At 42.0% G+C, this 18,891-nt stretch overlaps 1 protein-coding gene across 1 annotated transcript in view; it reads left to right on the top strand.

The window, feature by feature from the left end:
* Ppp3r1 (protein phosphatase 3 regulatory subunit B, alpha) overlaps positions 1–18,891 on the top strand; it is a 46,440-nt gene that overhangs the window by 17,889 nt on the left and 9,660 nt on the right. The window contains exon 2 of the mRNA XM_041669505.1: positions 5,540–5,579. Within this exon, the coding sequence (XP_041525439.1) occupies positions 5,540–5,579 (40 nt within the window). The remainder of the gene's footprint in view (positions 1–5,539; positions 5,580–18,891) is intronic.

Here is an 18,891-nt window from a genome sequence, read left to right as displayed (position 1 = left end):
ATATTTTGAGAATCTTTGCATCTCTGTTTTTCAGAGAAACGGATCTGTGGTTTTCTAGTTTTGTTCTCTTTATTTGATTTTGCTTTTGGAATGGCACTGGTTTTGTGAAATTAATTTGAAAGTGTTTCTTCCCTTTATATTTTGTGCAACAGACCAAGGAGTATTGGTATTACGGTTTTATTAGCATCAAATTAGTTCACATTTTGTTTCCATCTTTGTGTACTTGCTGCTTAACCTGGTTGCCCTTACCTACTTGAAGGGTAGCTGGAGAGGAAATGCGGATATGAATGTCAAGTCTCTTAGCAAGGATCCAGCAACAGAAATGTCAATTCATTTTTTTTTTTCATTTAGTGAATGTTAGAGTGCCCCTTTCCATCCACACTCATGTTCGGTTAACTTCTAGAGTCTTTCTTTGCTTTATTAGCAGATTATTCTGCTTTTAAAATGTCTTCATTTAGTTCTAATTTAAAGGTAATTAAGTTTTCAATTAATACATTTGAGGCATCCGAAGGGTTTTAGGAAGAGCGGCACTATTGTTAGGACATACCTATCACAGAGAGCAGCAGATTGCATCTGTGTGGACTCGGAAGGCTTTCTCTTGTACAAGTTTTCGCTGCATCCAACAATACTCGATGTGAAGCGTATACATTTGGATTATATTCTTAAATCCGGGCACTGAAGTCTTGTGCGGTGATACCTGCAGTATACTGGTTACTTGCTAAAACACCATTTTGGATATAGTGCCACCCCCCCCCCCACACACACACACACCCTTTTTGAGTTTGTTTAATGTCGTGGACAAATGTTCCTGGACAAATGAGTGGTTGACGCGGAGAGGAAAGATGGTTGGAAGTTCATCCATAGTGGCTCGGTAGTCAGCATTTGACTTCATATTTCTGAAAGCATGTTTTAGGACTAGAATATGTAGGTATGCTCTGCATCCTGCAGTAAAGGACATAGTGAACAAAGCAGGCATTTGCTTCTGAGGAGCTGAAGAGGAAGACTTAGAATAGTGTCGTCTATGGCTAGTAAATGAGAAAGTGTGTGAGGGCGGGAGAGAGGCTCAGTGGTTAGGGCTCGGACTGCTTCTCCAGAGGGCTGTGATTTGATTCCTGACACCCACATGACTGTGACTCCAGACCCTGGGGAACCTATGTCCTCTCTTGGCCTCCAAGAGTACGAGACTTGCAAACGGACACAGGCATCCTTGCAGGTAAAACACCCGTACACACTTTTACAAATGTTTTGATTATATTAGACTAGATCAGCAAGTCATTTTGAAAATGTCATCTCCTAAGGTCGCTTTAAAGACACTTGGCAGGGAGGAGGGGAATGGATAATGTGGATCATTTCTTGTTGTTTAGCAACCAGCATAGCTTACAGTTACCGATCATATTCAGTTTGTGCTGTTCTAATACTATGATTCATAGAAGATCTACAGTGAAGAGGAAATTGGGAATTATTGTCCCTGTTGTTACTCTTAACAACTGATTAAAGTTTTTCCTTAGTTTGTTTATATGCATCCTACATCATCATCGATTATATATTAATAGACTACATAAACACATATATTCTAAGAATATAGAAAAACACAGATTATGATAGAGCCATGATAGACTGTAGAACTGTGTTCACTGGATTAGGTTTTTCATTGTTTTGAGATAGTGTGATTAGGTGAGGCTGGCCTTGCTGCTGGCATTTGGCTCCCATCTGGTTGCTGCTAGGGTTATAAACATGAGCACAACTCCCACCTCTATTTCTTCTCTATTTATTTAAAGACTTACTTATTTATTATGTATACAACATTCTGCCTTCAAGTATGCCTGCATGCCAGATCTCAGTACAGATGGTTGTGAGCCACCATGTGGTTGCTGGGAATTGAACTCAGGACCTCTGGAAGAACAGCCAGTGCTCTTAACCACTGAGCCATCTCTCCAGCCCTCTTCTCTATTTCTTATTTGCTCGTTTTGCAGTTAACAGATTTCTCCTTCAAATTCTTTAAATTTTGGTTGCTTTTCTTTTTCTTTTTTTTTTTTAAGTGATGTTTTAGTTTTAACTTCTTTGTTGCTGTTTTGAGACAAGGTCTCACTGGGTAGCCCTGGCAGTTCTGAAACTTGATATGTAGACCAGGCTGGTCTCAAACTCACAAAAATTCACCTGCTGCCTCTGTCTCTCGATTGCTGGCGTTAAAGGTGTGTGCTACTGTGCCTACCCTTCTCCCCCTTTTTAAGTTTTGAATAACTGTCTCAGCTGTGTTTTGTGGGCCAGCTTAAATAGTGGGCCCAAGTGATCCTCTTGCTTTAGCTTCTTGAGTACTGGAACTGCAGGCAAATTTCTTGCCCACTGAGCTAGGATTCATGTTATGTGGGTTTTTATGATCTGTCCTTTGGGTGAGGTAATTTTACCATGTATATGTTGAGAATTTTGATTTCCAAAACTGTAAAGTTTTGTCTTTAGTGACACTTTCCTCTGAGCCTAGGTTCTGTAATTTCTTGACAGACAAACAGATACACAGGCACACGCGCGCGCGCGCACACACACACACACACACGGATATCCATAGATGGATTAGATTATACTTTCAAAGTTATATGTTGGAGGAATAGTATTGAGAACATCAGTTTAAACTTTGATCATGCATACCATATTGCATTATATTTGTGCAGTTTTCCTTACAAGTAGTTCTGTTAAAGAGGATTAATAATATACTCTTGTCTTTACATATAGGAAAATATTTAAATTATTAGTACATCAATTTAGTCAGATGTAAATTCCATAGGAAAAGTTGCACCCAGATAGTACCATGAAAGAAGAATCAGTATGTTAGGTATTAGTCGTAGTATAAAAACATAAAGTATGAATAAATCAGATTAAAATTCGGGACTTAAAGTGCGTCTCTTTCCAAAAGGAGGCCAGTTTCTTAGAGAAATTCCTGGCCCTGGCACGGAAAGTATAAAGTGTGCAGAAGGATGTACACGGATCTGAAGGACACAGGAACCAACTCGCTGAGTAGGAAGTCACTGGCGATATTTGAAGTCATTTAAGCATTAGATAATATTGATAAATGATTATAGCTCAGTGTCAGAAAAATCCACAAGTCCATGCCAAGCATGGTTTTGCACGCCTTTAATCCCAGCATTTGGCAGCGGAGGCAGGTGGATCTCTGAGTTCCAGAGTTAACCTGGATTGCAGAGTGAGCTCCAGAGCAGCTAGGACTACATCCACAGTGAGACCCTATCTCGAGAGAGAGAAAGGAAAACTTCACAGAAAACAAGACATGTTGGAAGGATGATAAAATTAGAAAATTGCCACATGACAGTCGTGTCAGTTGCCATTATTCAAAAGCGTCAGTGGCTTAAAACATATTCATAATTTCAGTGTTTACTGTGCTGGCTTGCTTTATTGTCTCAAAAAGTTGGAATCAGGGTGTCTGGGGCACAGAGTCTCAAGTGAAGGCTTGGTTGAGAGAAAGATTCTTAGCTATGTTAATCAGCTGTGGGCAGTTGGTTCCTTGGCTGACTGAAGGCCCCTTCAAGTTTCATGCCACATGATCAAGTATGCAAGCTGAAAAATGCAAGACTATCAGCACAATAGATTCTGCAGTAATTTATAACCTAATTACAGAATTAATTGTAATCATACCTTAGTTTTACATCAATTTTTTTTAAAAAGCAGATTACACAAGCACAGGATAATGCACAATTTTGTGACCATCTTAGAAATCTGCTACCATGGTAATAAACACAATACAGTTGACTCTGATACTGTCTGTAGTTGTTAAAGCTACTAGGTGAAGTTTAAGTGTAGTTTAGGTGTTTACCTAGTCTGGAAATAACTTCCCCCAAGGTTTACTTACTAAATACCCAGAAGGAGAGACACTGTGCTCCTGATGTGAGAACTGAAGGGTTTTATTATTTTATTGCATGCTAGCTGTGAGTTCCTGATCTCCCTGCTCCACATCCCAAGTGGTAGATTTCAGGCCTTTGCCACCAAGCTTGCCTCTGAGAGGACATATCTTAAGTGATTAAAATTAAGATTACCAATATTAGAAATGAATGAACACGTCAACCTCCCAGCTAGCCCCTCCCTACTTTGTGCGATGCTGAGGGTCAGACCCCTCCATCATCTTTGCCCCCGGTCCCTGGAGACTGAAGAAGAAATCAATCACCACCTTCAGAAGTGGTGTCAGGCAAGCATTGAGGGTAAAAAGTCTGAAGTCTATGCAAAGCACAGGACAGTCTCCAGCCTGTATTCCAGTTGTGATTACCCTCTGTATGCTGTGGGTATGTTTTATTGCTGTTGGTGAATAAAGAAGCTGCTTTCAGTCAATGATTTAACAGACTATAGACAGGCTGGAAAGGATATATAGAGGCAGAGTCAGTGAGACACCATGTAGCCTCTGCCGGAAGGAAACAGACACTGGGGAATTTTACCAGTAAACTACGAGCCTCGTGGTAAAATATAAAATATTGGAAATGGGTTAATTTAAGATATAAGAGCTAGCTAGCAATACGCTTAAGCTATTGGCTAAGCAGTATTTTAATTAGTACAGTTTTGTATAATTATTTTGGGTCTGAGCAGCAGGGAACGAACAAGTAGCCTCCGACTACACAGTGTTTTTTTGTTTGTTGTTTTTTATTAAAAAGTACTGTTTTAGGGTCTCTGTCACTGTGATGAGCACCATGACCAAAAGCAACTTGTGGAGGAAAGGGCCCATTTGCTTATGCTTCCACGTGAGTCCGTTGTTGAAGGGAGAGCCTGGAAACAGGACCTAAAGGGGAGAACATGGAACAGTGTCCTCTGGACTATTCCTTACTGCTCAGTTAAGGAACTGAAGGAACTGTTGAGTGGCTTCTCTTCGGGGCTTACTCATCTGCTTTCTTACTCATCTAGGACCCACGCAGGGCTGGCTCTGTCCCCACTAGGCTAGATGCTCTCACATCTCACATTTTTTTTGTTTTTGTTTTTGTACCCGGAGGAGCAGCCATGGGTGCTGGGAACCGAACTCTTATATTTTGGGTTGTAAGCCATTTCTCCAGGCCAAGGCTTTTCTTAACAGGTTGTTTTGCGGTGTAATTAAACTTTAATTAAGCAGAAAAGACAGGAATGTTTTCACTCTGAACTTTTCAACAAAATGAGTTCATTAGCCCTATATGTTGGCAGAGGCCTGTAACCTCAGTACTTGGGGGTTGAGGCAGGAGCTTCAGGAGTTCTACGTCAGCAAACTTAGTTTGTCCAGCAAGACAAGTGACTGCATTGACAGTCTCTAACATGTGGAATTTTGTGTGTAGTGTGTTTATGGTATTAAAAAAACTTGAACTATATTTTATCAAATGCTTGCATAAATTTTAATGAGAACTTACCCTTTCCCTTGTCTACAATATTGCTTAATATGTTTTCTTACCAGTTAAGTATAGTTTATAATTCTAAATAATAAATTTGGGGTTCATTTACCTGTCTTGTCACATAAAAAAAGTTGTTTAATTTTCCAAAGGCGTTTGGGTGTTTCTCATAACTAATTGTTTCTTTCTTTCCCCAGGGAAATGAGGCGAGTTACCCTTTGGAAATGTGCTCACACTGTAAGTTGAATATAATGCGTGTAACAGCCATTTGTTTTGCTTATAAATCTATGTGTGTGTTGTGTCTCTATAATTCATACTTGTTGATTTTTGTGTCAAATGTGCTCACATTTAAAATGGAGAACACATGGATCAGATGTTCATTTTGTTAGCAGAGTAGAGAATTAAAAAAAATTAGGATTAGTATCTACACCATATTGTAATTATTACATTTTATGATCCCAAATCCCCATGTCCTAAGTTCACAGAGGGTTCTTTGCAGTTTCCGAGTGAATTTGTAATCATGTTGTCTTGTGTTTTGCTTTTTCTGTTTGTTGGTCGAAGGATCTGGACTCCTTTACCTTGTGATGTTAATAGCTGTACCCAGCATTCCCCAAATCATTTGGGAGATGGAATTGCGAGAGCATGAAAGCTGGTCTTTCGTGGGCTTGTACTTATCACATAGCCCAGTCAGTTATCACATAGACTGGAGAGTAGATCCTTCTGTGCGTTCAGGAAGGAGAAACAGATGTATTAAATTGCATTTTTGCAGTTTTTCAGATTGGGATGGACTGGGGCGGGTGACTATCGACGGGTAGCAGGTCTCTAGAGGGAAAGGGCAGCTGTTTTTTTAAAATTACAATTGCATTTGACTCTTTCTACATATGTGTGGGCGGGGTTGGGATTATATGTGTGACATGGTGTCCTGTGGAGATCAGAGGGCAGCTTGTGGGAGATGGTTTTTTTTCGTATCATAGTGGTCCAGAGGATCCAACTGGATATATGTTATTAAGTGTGGCAGCAAGTCCCTTTACTGCTGAGCAGTTTTTACCAGCCCCTTATTTCTTACTTATTTATAAAACAGGTTCTCACTGTGCAGCCCTGTCTTATCTGTTCATCCATCCATCTGTCCATCTCTCCACCTACCCATTCCTACCTACCCACCTGTCCACCTGCCCACCTGCCTACCTACCTATCTCTGTCTGTCTGTCTGAACTATGGGGTAGGTTCTTGCTGTGCAGCCCTACTTACCCACACATTTATTTGTTTGCTTACCAGGCTCTCACCATGGGTCCCTATTTATTTATTTATGAATTATAAAGGTTCTCACAATGTAGCCCTTCTTGATTAATTATTTGTTTCTTTATGAGATAAGTTTTCACAGTATAGTTGTATTTATTTGCTTATTTATTTGTGGGGCAGATTCTCACTTGTAGTCCTGGCTAGCCTGGAAATTTTTAATGTAGATCACACTGGACTTGAACTCAGAGAGATCTGTTTTCTTCTGTTCCCGTGGTGCTGGGACTAAAAGCATCCACCAGTCAGTGTTCTACCATTGTGAAGAGATACCATGGCCACGACAGTTCTTACAAAAGAAAGCATTTAATTGGGGGCTTTTTTTTTTTTTTAAACAAGTTAAGGTTTAGCCTATTATGGAGGGGAGCATGGTAGCGTGCAGGCAGGAATGGTGCTGGAGAAGTAGTTGAGAGTTCTACATCTGAATCCACAGGGGCAGGAGGGAGAGAGAGAGAGGGAGAGAGGGAGGGAGAGAGGGAGGGAGGGAGGGAGGGAGGGAGGGCGCGTGCGCGCCTCTGGTTCCTGCGGTGGCGTTGGCTGTGGCTGGCGGCGCAGGGCTTTAATCCCAGCACTCAGGAGGCAGAGGCAGGAGGATCTCTGTGAGTTTGAGGCCAGCCTGGTCTACAAAAGCTAGTTCCACGACAGGCTCCAAAGCTACAGAAAAACCCTGCCTCGAAAAACCAAAAATAAATAAATAAATAAATAAATAATCTCAGAACCGATCTCCCAGCAAGTAATAGGGGCACTCCCTGGCGGCCATGCATTCAAGTATATGAGCCTATGGGACCATTTTTATTTAAACCAAATTTCTCCCCCCCCCCATAGGCTTGTAGCCATATCATAATTTAAAAATGTGTTCAGCTTAACTTCAAAACTCCCCATAGTTTATGTAAGTCTCAACATTGTTTAAAAATTCATAGTTCAAGTCTTCTGAAACTCAAAGTAATCTATTAACTCACCTCTATGAAATAAAAATGAAAAGCAAACCACGTACTTCCAGCATAAAGTGGCATAGAATGTACATTATCATTTCAAAGGGGAGGAAAGGGCACATGGTGAGGAATACTGGACCAAAGCAAGACTGAAAGCCAGCTGGACAAACTCCAGACTCGCATCTCCTCCACGTCTGATGTCAAAAAGCTCCTCAGATCTGTAACACTCTTATCCACTGGGCTGGTTCAACTCCTTGTTAGCGGCTTTCTTTGGCGGGTAGTTCATGACTTTGGGGTCTCCAGCACAATCCAGGCTTCACCTTCATGCCTTTATGTTGACCTCTCTGGTTTTCTGTGCCGGGGCACCCTGGACTCAGCAGTTTTCTTCCGCAGAGGGAGATTCTACAGAACCACACGGCTGCCGAGTTCTTCTGCTTAATGGGGCAAGAACTTGGGCGCCTTGTTCAGATACGTTTTCACCAACTTTCTGTTTTCAGTGGTTTCCTTCAGTGCTTTAGCTTTTCTTTAGTTACTGCTCACAAATAGGAAGCTTGGTTGGGTGGGGTGGGGTCTTACGCTGAGCTCACACTCCCTTTATTCCGGTTAGTGTCAGGCTTTTCTTTAGAGTTTTTTTTTTTTAATTTATTTATTTATTAAAGATTTCTGTCTCTTCCCAGCCACCGCCTCCCATTTCCCTCCCCCTCCCCTAATTAAGTCCCCCCCCCTCAGCCCGAAAAGCAATCAGGGTTCCCTGTCCTGTGGGAAGTCCAAGGAACCCCCCACCTCCATCCAGGTCTAGTAAGTTGAGCATCCAAACTGCCTAGGCTCCCACAAAGCCAGTACGTTTTATCTCCTCGAGATGTGTACTTAGCTTCCTTACCCTTCCTGGTGCTCCTTTTCCTCTCAGGCTCAACATGTTGTATTTTTCCGTGTGCAGCTCACTACTGATTATAGATCTGCTTAAGAGTGACCACTAATAACCACATGGTATATTCAGTATTAGATTGTCTTGAAATCTCCACTAATGCTATTAATCCAAACTCTTCAGTTTAACCTCAGGTAGATTTTTTTTGGACAAGTGCAGAAAGCGGCCACATTCTTGGCCAAAATACCACAAGAATGGTCCAGGGCACTAATATTCTTCCCCTCTGAAACTTCTGTAGCTGAACCTCAGTTCACATCACCCTTGCCACTGTCTTCCGTGCTTCTCCTAGGATGGCCCGTGAAGACCAGCTTGACACGTTCAACCTGCTTTCCTGATCCAGAACCCCAAAGTCCACATTCTGCCAACAAGCAGCATGGGCAGGCCTGTCAGAGCAATACCCTGTTCCTTGGTACCAACTCATACAGTGTCTTAGTCAGTGTTCTGTTGCTGTTAAGAGATATGTGACCATGGCTATTTATATATATATAAACCAAACATTTCATATTTAGATCCATTATGGTGGGAGCATGGGGGCATGCAAGCAGGCATGTTGCTGGATAAGTAGCTGAGTGTCCTACATCCAGATCCACAGTCATTGGAGGTTTCTCTGGGCCTGACTTGTCTTTTTGAAACCTCAAAGCCCATCACCCCAGTGAAACACTTTCTCGACCAGCATACCTCCTAATCCTTTTAAATTGTGTCAACTCCTGTGCCCGAGCATCCAAATCTGTAAGCCTATGGCCATTCCTATGTCATGCCTGACTATTTAGTCTTACTGTTGTGCATATGAGTGCATGGGGTGTGTGTGTGTGTGTGTGTGTGTGTGTGTGTGCGCGCGCATGTGTGTGTGTAAGCTAGAAGACGACTCTGGAGGAAGTTAGTTCCAGGGGTTGAGCTCAGGTCTCCTCAAGGCCCTTTACCCTCTGAGTTATTTTGCCAACCCAGGTCTTAATTTTATATACATGTTAGATGGAAGCTTACTGTTTGAAGGCCTGGGTGTTAATTTAGACTGTAAATGGAGTACTTGAACAGTGTGTTGTAAGAGTTTTGAGGACACTGAGATCACTTTTGCCTGGCCCATGCTGTTGGTGACTGGAGGACGGGCTGTTCTGTGGAGGCTCCGCTCAGGTGGATGAGTGGCCTTTGGGACACTTGACAGTTTACCTCCACACTTGTCCCCGTTGTGATTCCCGTTAATCCCCGGGGCAAGAAATTAAATCTTAAAAAAAAATTGGTGTGTAGAATAACATCTTTACATCTTATTTCATTGCTGATGTAATATTTAGAAACAAAAAGCACATGGCTTATGGGCTTGGTCACACTGCTGTTTTCTCCTTTTTTTTTATAATACCATTTTTTTTTTAATTTTTAAGATTTATTTATTATGTACACAATGTTCTGCCTGCCTGTTTTCCCACCCTCCTAAGAGGGCGCCAGATCTCATTATAGATGGCTGTGAGCCACCATGTTGTTGCTGGGAATTGAACTGAGAACCTCTGGAGGGACAGTCAGTGCTCTCAATCTCTGAGCCGTCTTTCCAGCCCAGTCACACTGTTTCTATACTGTTTATGGACCTGCTCCCCTTAATCTTCACATTGTAATTTCTATTGTGTCTGAACAACTTCATTCCCTCAGTTTCTCTTGGTGTTGGCGGCTTTGTTCATTTGTTTATTTGTCTGTTTTTATTTAATTTTTTTTTATATTGCTAGTAATCCCCCTTTGTAAGCACCATACCTGTCACAGTGTTTTCCAGTTCTAGTAGGGTCTGTCAGTGTGGAAAAGTAGAATTTTGCTTTACGTTATCAGCATTGGTTGGCGTGGCTCCAACCATGCTCTGGTATTTAGAAATTGTAAAGCTAGCAAGTACCTATTCCACCCCTTGGCAGCCACAGTTCTGTGTTGCTTTGTTTCTGCCACAGGTAAAGTTGTGTAAGGTTTGTAAAGTAAAATGACCCAGGACTTTTTTTTTTTTTTTTTTTTCCCTGTAGAATTCTGGTGTGATTTGTACTGTTGTGGCTTTGTACTGTTCTGGAGCTGGAAGCTTGAGATTAAGTTTGTAGCTTCCTGATTTTTAGGGTAGGTAGGCAATGCTTGATTTGATATGCAGTTCCATAGTGAGACTTGGGAATGTCTTAAAGGTTAATACAGTCCTTCTCTCGTTCTCCCCCACCCTCTCTGCCTCTCCTTTTCTCATGTCTTCTATTGTTAAAAATCAGTGCCTAAACTTAGGCATGGTAAGGTAACTACAGCATTTGGAAGCTGAGGATGGAGGGTCACCACGTGTTGGAGGCCAGCCTAGAGTATGTCATGAAACTGTCTCAAGAAACAACAGAGGCCTGTGGTCTGTCAAATGACTCATCTGGGTTGTCTCTAGTAGAACCCTGACTGGGTAGCACAGTAGTTTGAGGGAAGATGGAAGATGTTTGCAGGTTGTGCACTCTCGGGAATGGAACAGTGACTGACCTTGGGAGGTGAGGAGTAAGGAAGCCCCACCACAGAAGAGAAACAGTGTGTGCAGTGTGCTTCCCTTGGCCCGCAGAAAAAGTGCTCTCTAGGAGAAAACCTTGGTAACACCAGATAGCTGTTCCAGAAACACGAGTGTCCGCAGTGAACAGTAGGGATGTCGATGGCTGAGGACTTGATGTAACGACCTTAGTCATTCGTGTTGACTGACTAGTGGTCACCAGGTATCCCATGAAAGGGCCTTTCTCAGGGAAGGGTGGAGTCTTTGGAATTGTATTGGAGACTGTTGGTAGGTTATGATAGCTTGAAGCTTCCAGAGTTCCGGATCATTCTGCTGGCATCAGCAAAAGCAGCTCTGCTAGCCCTTTTGCTGGGGCTAGTTCTGCCTTACTCTGATCCTCTCGCCTTCCAGTGAGTCGTTGCTTCTTGGGTTTTGTGCTGTTAAAATCACTCTTCTGGGTTTGAATTTGTTTGAACCCATGTATTGTTGTTGTTTTGTTTGTTTCGGTTTTGTTTGCAGACTTGTGGAGCCAGTCTGTACTTTTGTTTTGCTGTCTAGCCAAGCCTAGCCTGCAGCTGTGAGATTGTACTTGAATTTAAAGCTGTACTTTGCTTCAGCCTTTGCCTCGTAAACATGTTCCACATCTACCTTAGAAATTGCTGGTTTACTTTTTTTTGTTTTCATGTGTACATCAGGCTGGCCTTGAACTTTATCTGAAACTAAAGTTGACCTTCAACTTCTGGTCCTCCTGCCTTGACCTTCTGGATATTGGAATTGAATTATGAGCAGCTGTCAGTACATCCAGTTGATGAGGTGTTTGTTGGTGATGTCTACCTTTGTCCCTTTGACTTTACCTGATAATTTTTAAGTATCTAAAGAATTTTAATCTAGAAGCTTTGAAAGCCCAAATGAGTTAGTTTTGCCTTCTAAATTTATGGTACATATCTAAAATCTAGCCATTTTATTTTTAATTATGTTTATGCCTAGGTCTCTGTGTACGTCGGAGGAGGATTCCCCAAATCTGGAGTTAGAAGCAGTTGTTAGGTCCCTGGATGAGGGTACAGGAATCTGAAGTCAGGTTCTCTGCAAGAGCAGAGAGTGCTCTGAACCATCTCCCAGTCTGTAGTCTAGGCTCTTAAACCACTGAGGTTTCATGCTCAAGAAAATAGACAGCTGAAATGTGTGTGACTATCCATATTTTAATATATTGCTTCAGTCTTTCATATATTGGTAATAACTTTCTTTGCTTTGTTCATTTGGTAGTTGATCTGTTTTGTTCAGACTGTAAATATTACACTGCTGGTCTGTAAGAAAGCTTCTTGTTTTTATTGACATTATACTCACTGTGAGTACTTAGTGGCGGCTGCACAAAGCCATGTATTCCAGTGTGTAATGAGCTGTAACCATATCCCCCTATGTTTGTTCCAGTGTGTAATGTGCTGTAATCTCATCCCCCTGTTTTTCCCCTTTCCCTCAGACAGTCTTGCTTTTCCTTTCGTGTCTTCTCTATGAATTCGAAACCGAGGAAACATGGCGTGTTTCTCTTTATGAGTTTCAGTTAGGAATCTCCAGTCTATCTTCCTGGAGTTGACAGTTCCACTCTTTCCTTAGAGTTCCTATGAAAGGATGGTATAGCTGGGAGTCATTTCTCTCCTTCCATATGTGTTCCAGGGACAGATCTCAGGTATTTGGTCCATGTCCTTACCTGCCAAGCCATCTTGCTAGCCTCCAAATCTTATTTTTATTTCACAGTCAGAAAGGGAATTCCAATAGGTGTTACTTTTTAATGTTGTCCTTTACATTTTATTGGCAAAATACATGTGTTATTTAGTATTTTTATAGCTCTGACTAACACTATAGGATACCATGAAGATTTCTTAATACTTTAAGAAAGAAAAATGTACAGTTTCTTAGGTTGTGAATTCCTCCTTATTTGCAATAATATTCAATTATTCCTACTTCTGAGCATGCATCCTTTTTTTTTGGTATGTCGTTAAGTGTTTAGCTAGTTCCAGAATCCAGTACCTCCTGAAAGATCTCTTGGTGTTGCTCTGGGACAGTTTTGGTTGCCATTGGAGACTAGATTGCTTTGGCACACTTGATAAAGAGCCAACCCAAAAGCTTTAGTTATTCCTAACAAGATAATAGCGTGAGAGTTGCTTGGTGTAGGCAGAAGTCTGAGCATGCCTACGACTTCCCAGAGCCCTCCACACTCCTCTGTAGTGCATCCCTCACCTGGCTCCTATCAGAGTGTATGGAATAGAGTGCTTCTGGCCCATGGCACAGCGTATTGGTCATCAGGATAGGTTATGCTGCAGCTATAACAGATTGACCATCGCGTCTAAGAATTTGTTGTATCTTAATATTGGTAATATCAGTAGCAACAGGTATTCAGTAGGTTGGATCCCGTTAATAACTCCCCACCCCTTCTTTCTCTAAATGTAGGAAGGAATTTTGTTGTTTTCGCTATAGTGGTTTGGGATCTAAAGTAGAGGCATTCCCCCAAATGGAGTTCTTTTTAGAAGACTTAAAATAAGTGCCTGCCGTCATGAAATTTCTTTAAAATGTATCAGGACAGCTTGCTCACCCTCCAACTCCCTCCACATTGTCTGAGATATCTCACTCCCAACTTAGCATCTTCCCTTTAAAACTGATGTCTTTAACCTATGAAATTCAGCTAAGGCTGCCCGTATGTACGTGGGCATGGCTCATTGCTGGGGCCTGGAGCACCTGCCAGTACCAGCCAGCAACAGCTTCACCTAGGGCGGGGGCCTCAGGAGTTCACCCTCTCCCCTGCTGGAACTATTAACCTGTTTGATCTTGAAATTGGAATTTTTCAAAATCCAATTTATCTTGGATCGTGAGAGAATTTTTTTGAGAGTTCCTTTGAGAACTCTGAGTCGTGGACATTTGGCTCCTGTAAAAGGAGGCCTTGCTTAGCAGCCATTACGAAAGCGTGAGTAACTAGGACAGCCTGCTGTGGTCCCTCTAAAGCCAGCAGCAGGGTTATTCCTATCATTTAAGTAAACACACTGTTCAATAAGTTTGCATATACATAACCATAAAGGGCTAAGTGGAAATGCAGCCAGGAGGGTTTTGAGTTTTGTTGATAGAGCTGAAAGTCGGTAAACACAGTTTGGAAGTCATCTGAAGGTTCCCACATAGGGAATTGCACATATCGGGGGTGAGATATGGGATGACAAGTGTATCCCCTGGAGGTTTGTGTGTGTGCTCATGTGTTTGTACGTGCTATATGTTATGTGTTCGTACGTGTGGAAGTCCAAGGAAACTCTGCAAGAATAAGTTCTCAACCATGTGGGTTCAGGGATCAAACTTAGGCATGGCTGTAAGCACCCCACCACTGAGCCATCTTGCCAGCCCAAAGCTGCAGTTGTATAACACAGGAGGTGGTTGCGAGTGCTGGATGGTCCTTGTCAGTGAAGCCGAGGATGCCTTGGTGTGATGGCTTCCTAACTGACGTCATCTCCTGGTTCAGGCTCTCTTACTTCTTCATTTCCCAGGAGTTTCCATAGAAAAACTGGAACCAAGACTTAAAATCTACATTTACTAGAGATGCCTAGATTCATGGGACACCCACTTATTTATTTATTTATTTATTTTAAATTTGGGGGGGCAGTGTCTTACTATGTAAACTCAGCTAGCCTGAAACTGTGAAGACCAGACTGGCCTCAGACTCACCGAGATCTCCCAGACTTTGCTCCCAGGTGTACCACCATACCTGGCACATATTAATAAATGAGGAAAGAATTGTCAGTTTTGAAAGTTGATTTCATACTGTGCTATTTATTCATTTAGCCCCTAATCAAGAGAATGGAAGATGATAAGCACAATGAAAATTTTATGTAATAGAACCAATTTTGCAAATAATTTGAGTATTTGCCCAATAACATTATTCAGTAGTTACTATGTAATTAGCAGGAATGCACTAAGTAGGCGGAATTATTTCGAATGGGATTTTCTTCCTCTAAAGTGTCAACTTTCTTTCCATTTGCAGCAACCCAAGTGAAGGTTTCAAGGGGGAAAATAGAGCATATTAAAATACGTTTTTAGCTGGAGAAACATAGAATAAAAACAAATCATGGAGCTTCTTTAGAACATTGAGTAAAGAGGCAGAGCTGCAAACATAGAAGGGTTGTACAAATTGAAGCTAGACAAAACCAGAACTCTAAGGACAAAGTATGTTACAAGTCGGTTTGGGAACAGTAAAGCTGGAAGATACACTGCGACAGTTTGCTGACTAAGGGCTCTTAAACCCTGTCAGGTAAGCATCGGGTGCTGCTTTATATCTTTAATCCCAGCATTTTGGAGGTAGAGGTGGATGGATCTCTTGAAGTAAATGCCAGCTAAGGCTATATAATGAGAACCTGTCTCAAATAAAATAAGAAGACCATGACAGTTTGTTTATGCTGGAGAGATGGTTGAGCAGTTAAGAAAGAGCGCATATTGTTCTTTGGAAGGAATAGAGTTGATTCCCACCATCCAAACCAGGTGGGTCCCAACTGCCTTTAACTCCAAATCTAGTGCTCTCTTACCTCTGACCTCCCACGGAATGTATGCAGGCATCACACTTGAACAGGTGGAAGAAAAGGAGGGGAGAGAGATATGTCAAGATGCTACAGTTTTTGAGTCCTTTGACCCTGAACAAAGTTGTTAATATTCTAAAGGAAGAGCAACAATAATTGCTTCCAAGAAACACAGTAGATCAAGAAAAAAGGAGGCCATGTCAGAAACAGTACAGTATATCTGGAACCTTAAGGGATGGAGAAGTTCCCTTTAAAGTCTGGAGAGTAACGTCAGAGTGAGGGGAGAAGAAAGAAGTGAAAAGGATGGGAGAGAAGGGGGAAGAAGAAGAGAGACAAACTGAGATGCAGAAGAGGGGGCGTCTCAGAGCATGGAGGAGCCAGATCCTGGTTAGGACCATAAATGGGGGTTGTTGCTGCAGGGAGGTGTGGCCTGTTCTCTGGCTGTGGGGTTTTAAGTGACTACTGTCTTTTAGGGGCAGGCCCATGTTCTAACAAAAGTGAAATCAAGATCGCCTGTTTGTTATGTATTACTTTGCCCAGCCAAAACTTTGTGTTCTGTCTTAAATAAACCCTATTGCTGTTACCATAAGTTCGTATTTCTTTCTTTAATCCCAAGTTAGTTTGATAATTATCTTTTGTATCTGTATTTGGTTAGGATGGGCTTGGACGACCCAGTTTCTTAGAAGCAGAAGGGGTGAGGAAAAAAACAAGAGCAAGTAGGCAGAGGCAAAGGCTGTACTGTAGTCTCCCACATACATACACAAAATCAAATCACCCATGGAGGTTGACAGCTAGACCAGTAGATAAATGGGATTTATTATCTAATGTGAAATCAGCAGCATTAGGAAAATAAACTATCAAGAAACTAAAAACACATAGCACAATCATCATATTAAAGTTGGCATGTTCTGAAAACAAGGTAAAAAAAAAACCCACAACTTAACCTAAATAAGATCAGAAGGCGATGTGTCGTGTGCCCATAGACTGCTATTTTTCTTGTTTCAGGGGCTGATGAGTAGAAAAGGAAATGTCCTTGCAAGTGAACTTTTCTTCTAATGAATAAAGCCAGAGAACCCTGAAGTTCCTTAGCAGATCTCATAGTCCGGCTCTAATTGAGGACATGTGCAGCAGGGCTTTTGTCCAGAGAACAGATTGTATCAACTCTTCTCTCCCCTTAGGCTCCTGGGTAGAGGATGTAACAGTGTCTTCCTTTGATGCAGTACTTTGTTTCCTTGGGGATTCCTAAGGCGAGGAGAGCGTGAGGAGGCAAAGCCAGAGAAGAGAGGCGAGGGGCTGAGCAAGTTGGGGCCCTCAGAATTCGCCTTCAGTTCCGTGGTGTCTCTAAGATTGGCTTCCTGCACCTTAATAGTTCCTTTGCTCCTCGAGTTCCGTAGTTTGCTAAACACTTGAATTTCTCTTAAACTACTAATTTCTTCATTTCTTGGGTTGCTTTTGAATTCCTATTAGGCTGGCTATTTTTAATCTTTTGATTGGAACTTGTAGTATGTAAAAAATAAGTGAGTAGACCGTTCCGGAATATCAGCTATTCTCTACTTCCCCAAATACTCGCAGCTCTCCAGGTAGAATGCTAACTGTAAACTGTGAAGTCAGCTACTAATTAGCCCTTCCCCAGCAAATGCTTCCTTTCCTGAAGTTTTATTTCCCATTTTAGTCTTTTGTCCGCCTTCTTTCCTAAAACTGTTTATGTGATCTGATGGGATTTTTTTTGGATTATATTTCTGTGCAGCTAACAAGAGTGGTTTCCTTGCTCTCACCCTGAGGTACTTAGTTCCTCCCATGGAACTAATAACTAGGAATATTATCTCACAGGAGTTTGGGGTGTCATGAGGCAGCCCAGTATTTAAAAGATTACCCGTAAGTATGTCTTGCACATATGGAAGTTTTTTTCCAATTTAGGCAGGAAGTATGCCACCTTAGGGCTTCCCTTTGAGGCCATTGAAGGTCCTAGGAAGGTCCCCTTAACACCTGCACCCTATAGGACTGGAAAATTCATAGGCCTCTTCAGTGTTTCTAGGATTAGTTGCTCAGAGAATTTCTATACTAAAGTAGCCAGGTGACAGGAAACAGAAGATGCAGAAGCAAATGCTAAGCCAGAAGAGTGGTGGAGGAAAGACGGCAGACAAAGGCCTGCCACTCTGCAGTGAGGGTCATCTAACGACCTGTTTTAGAACATACCAGACTGCTGACCAAAGAGGAGATCCAGGCCCCAGAAGGAACTTCTCATGTACCTGGGAAGGCAGCGCAGATCTTGGGGTGTATCGTCCTAGGTGCTGACAGGTAAACAGCGGTGTGAAGTAGATGCTCCCGTGAGTCACATGGGATGGCAGAAACAGAGAATCCCATCCTGGACTCCAGTGGGAAGGCAGTCTTCTCTACACAAATAAAAGTGACTATATGTCGGGGACAGACAGTCGGGTTATCTGAATAACACGTCACCATTAAATTCCTTCTTGATAGCTGCAGAATGAACGGAAGTTATAAAACTAATGTATTTAAGGAAATCTGTTGACGAGGATCTGTGATGAATAGATTACCTTAAAGCCGAGAAATCTTTGCTGTAGGTTCAGATGCTCCTGGTTAACATTCTTAGCTTTTGGGTCGCTGGAAGACCATGGTCTGCTAAGTTAATTTACCCCAAACCTAATAGTCAGTAGGGTGTTAGCTCAGGTACAGGGATCAAAGGTTACAGTTACCAAGGAAACCAAGGTCTAAGATAATTTAGACTGGATTTGGAACATACTAAAAGTACATAATCATGAAATTTTGATCACTTTTAAAAACTCTTCGGCCTAAGTGTGGCATTACGGTTCACTTGGGTTCACACAGTTCAGTTTGATAGGTAAGTTGTAAAGAAACGGTAATCTGCACCTGGGAGGCAGAGCCAAGCAGATCCTCTGAACTCAAGGGCAGTGCAGTCTGCACAGCGACTGCAGGCCAGCCAAGGCTACATAGTGAGGCCTTCCCTCAGGACAATACCCTGTTTTGAAAGGAAAAAATATTTTTATAGCTGTCCTTCTAAAAAGTGGAAAAACCACACGTTACAGTTTGGTGAAACACATGACAGACTGAAGTTTGTTTGTTTGTTTTTAAAGGAGAAATGAAATTTTTGGTAAAAGGTAGTAGGATCAGATGATGTGGGAACGTATGCTTCACTGCTTACGCACAGCACTGCTGACTGGTTACCGCTAAAGCCTGAATGGCGGCACAGGATTAGTTTGAGCTGTTTTAGTGCTGTCTCCATGGGTGGTAGGTTGGTAAAAACTGGCATTTCCCTAGTTAAATCCCATCTGATATGTTACCATGATCGCAGCAGGTCTTGCTCACTGCAGGCAGTGTATGAAGAGAACTATGCTTCCTTTTTTGAACTTTG

This window comes from Microtus oregoni, unplaced genomic scaffold, assembly GCF_018167655.1.
Source record: "Microtus oregoni isolate MIOR12 unplaced genomic scaffold, Mior012 000019F_ref0000042, whole genome shotgun sequence".
Lineage (NCBI taxonomy): Eukaryota > Metazoa > Chordata > Mammalia > Rodentia > Cricetidae > Microtus > Microtus oregoni.
This window is presented reverse-complemented; position numbering and strand designations above follow the sequence as displayed.